Genomic DNA, 2,930 nt, shown 5'->3' on the forward strand with positions numbered 1-2,930 from the left:
CCCCCCAACCTTTCACCACCTATGCTTGTCGAGCAGCAGCCCGCACCGCCGACCTTACCTTCCGCTCGCGAATGAATGGCTTTTTTTTCATGCATTCGGAAAGAGCCTCAGTTACGGGCCGCCGTCACACGCCACAGCCTGCCGCCATACAGCCGCCTTTTTTTTTCCACCGCCGTGTCCTTTCTCATTTTCGGCGAGCAGGGAAAACCGCTTGGCCAGCCCCACCCCCCACCCTCCGTAACGTAACGCGCGAGTCACCTTTCTGTTGCAGATCACAAATGGAGGTGAACGAATTCAAGGACATGGCCAAGGAGATGGTGGACTACATCGGCAACTACCTGGAGAATATACGTGATCGGTAAGTGTGCGTGCCGGGCCGGGGCCTGCAGCGAGGCGAGAAGCCCCCGGGCCGGAAGTCCCCGAGGAGAGTGGCCCGACCCCGACGACGACCTGACCACCACCGTCGCGCTGCCTCGTTTTGCAGGCAGGTGCTGCCGACGGTGCAGCCGGGCTACCTGCGGCCGCTCATCCCCGCCGAGGCCCCCGAGACGCCGGACGACTGGAAGGACGTGATGGGCGACATCGAGCGCGTCATCATGCCCGGTGTGACGCACTGGCACTCGCCTCGCTTCCACGCCTACTTCCCGACGGCCAACTCGTACCCCGCCATCGTGGCCGACATGTTGAGCGGCGCCATCGCGTGCATCGGCTTCACCTGGGTGAGCAGCACTGCTGGCAGCGGGGCGGGGCCACGCACTTGGTGGTGGGGATCAGACTACAGATTTCAATTTGCAGAAAAGAAAAATAAATTTTTACCTTTGAGGAATTTCTCTTCCAATTCTTCTAGATTTTGGCAGATTTTTTTTTCAAATTTTTCTGAAATCATTTCAAAATTTTCCAGTTTTCCAATTTTTCAATTTACCGGAAAAATTTTAGAGTTTAAGATCACTAATTCAGACAAACTCATTCTCCCGCTCTCAGATTGCCAGCCCCGCGTGCACCGAGCTGGAGGTGGTGATGCTGGACTGGCTCGGCAAGATGCTGGACCTGCCGTCCGAGTTCCTGGCGTGCAGCGGCGGCAAGGGCGGCGGCGTGATCCAGGGCACGGCCAGCGAGGCCACCCTGGTGGCTCTGCTGGGCGCCAAGGCGCGCGCCCTGCGCAAGGCCAAGCAGGAGATGCCCAACCTCACCGAGGCCGAGATCGTCGCCAAGCTCGTCGGATACGCGTCTGGTGAGTAGTCTGGAAGAGGTTGTTGCCGTTGGGAAAACCATAGCGGGAATAGTAGTCGGCATCGCACGCCGGGCACGGCACGGCACGGCGGCGGCCTGCCGCCCGCTCCCCCGCGGAGCCCCTGCGGACTGTAGGGTAGGCAAGCCCGGCGCACACCCGTGCGCATCGCACCCGGGCATTGCCTACATGTCGCCTGCCGGGTGGTGACCCTCGCGCCGGGCAGGCGCCGGGCAGTGCCGGGGGTTGGCGACAGTTTATCGTCGCGACGAGGAAGGAGCCGGGGGTAAGGGGGCGCCGCGGTAAGTGAGTTACGCAGCACCATCAGCTCCGAGCTTGATGTCATTAGCACGCGCAGAGAGTTCGAGCCGCGCTTGGCGAGTGCGGGAGAGACGGGGAGGGAGGGGGGCGGGGGGCAATAGCAACAAAGTGGCTCGTGACCCCTATATTCCGGGCCCCCTGCATTAGGCAGCGATTGTTCTCTGATCAAGCATTGAGCTCACCCGCCCCCGCCCAACCCTGTTGCAGACCAGGCGCACTCCTCCGTGGAGCGCGCGGGGCTGCTGGGCGGCGTGCGCCTGCGCCTGCTGCCGGCCGACGAGGACACCTACGCGCTGCGCGGAGACACGCTGCGCCAGGCCATCCAGAAGGACCGCGCCGACGGCCTCATCCCCTTCTACGTCGTGGCCACCCTGGGCACGACGTGCACGTGCGCCTTCGACAACCTGGAGGAGATGGGCCTCGTGTCGGAGCAGGAGCGCGTCTGGTTGCACGTGGACGCCGCCTACGCCGGCTCCGCCTTCATCTGCCCCGAGTTCCGGCCGCTCATGGCCGGGCTGCACCGCGCCGACTCGTTCAACTTCAACCCCCACAAGTGGATGCTCGTCAACTTCGACTGCTCGGCCATGTGGTGAGAACTAAATGAGACGCTATACGCTAGGGTGGTTCAAACCCGAAAAGTGTTTCTTTTTGTGGGGGCGGACACGTCAAAAGTTTTGTTTTTTTATGCAGATTCCGAAAAAAAATACCTCAAAAATCTACGACAAAAATTAGGGGTCGCGCAGGAGGGTTGAAGTTTAACATAGGTTTCTTATGGGAGTTAGATGTTAAAATTTGAAAATCTGGCCTGGACCCCACAGTTTATGTTGGAGAATTTTTCTTTGCGAAATTCGTAATGTACGTCGAAAACCGAGTTAAACGATGTGTGGCACGCCCCCCTGCGCCTTTTCGTTCCGGAATAAAACATATGTAGATACTACCAAAAAAGGCCAAAAATAGCAAAATTTGCATGTTTTTAATCCGGAACGAAAAGGCGCAGGGGGGCGTGCCACACATCGTCTAACTCGGTTTTCGACGTACATTACGAATTTCGCAAAGAAAAAATTCTCCAACATAAACTGTGGGGTCCAGGCCAGATTTTCAGTTTTTAACATCTAACTCCCATAAGAAACCTATGTTAAACTTCAACCCTCCTGCGCGACCCCTAATTTTTGTCGTAGATTTTTGAGGTATTTTTTTTCGGAATCCGCGTAAAAAAACAAAACTTTTGACGTGTCCGCCCCCACAAAAAGAAACACTTTTCGGGTTTGAACCACCCTAGCTATACGCAGAGACGGGAAACAGGCGTTGACGCTTTCGTCGTTGGCATTTATTCGCGTTGATTGGGCTCGGATTATGCATTCGCATTTCGCATTCCACCTTG

The 2,930-nt window shown here is 57.3% G+C and overlaps 1 protein-coding gene across 4 annotated transcripts in view; it reads left to right on the forward strand.

Annotated features, from left to right (window-relative positions):
• LOC113201996 (aromatic-L-amino-acid decarboxylase) overlaps nt 1–2,171 on the forward strand; it is a 6,944-nt gene extending 4,773 nt beyond the window's left edge. For all 4 annotated transcript variants that reach the window (XM_052272826.1, XM_026416026.2, XM_026416025.2 and 1 more), the window contains exons 2-5: nt 272–358; nt 485–719; nt 982–1,231; nt 1,757–2,171. In XM_052272826.1, the coding sequence (XP_052128786.1) occupies nt 272–358; nt 485–719; nt 982–1,231; nt 1,757–2,142 (958 nt within the window). In that variant the 3' untranslated portion in view covers nt 2,143–2,171. The remainder of the gene's footprint in view (nt 1–271; nt 359–484; nt 720–981; nt 1,232–1,756) is intronic.
• The last annotated feature ends 759 nt before the right edge of the window (nt 2,172–2,930 follow it).

This window comes from Frankliniella occidentalis, unplaced genomic scaffold, assembly GCF_000697945.3.
Source record: "Frankliniella occidentalis isolate FOCC.00 unplaced genomic scaffold, Focc_3.1 Scaffold226, whole genome shotgun sequence".
Taxonomy (NCBI): domain Eukaryota; kingdom Metazoa; phylum Arthropoda; class Insecta; order Thysanoptera; family Thripidae; genus Frankliniella; species Frankliniella occidentalis.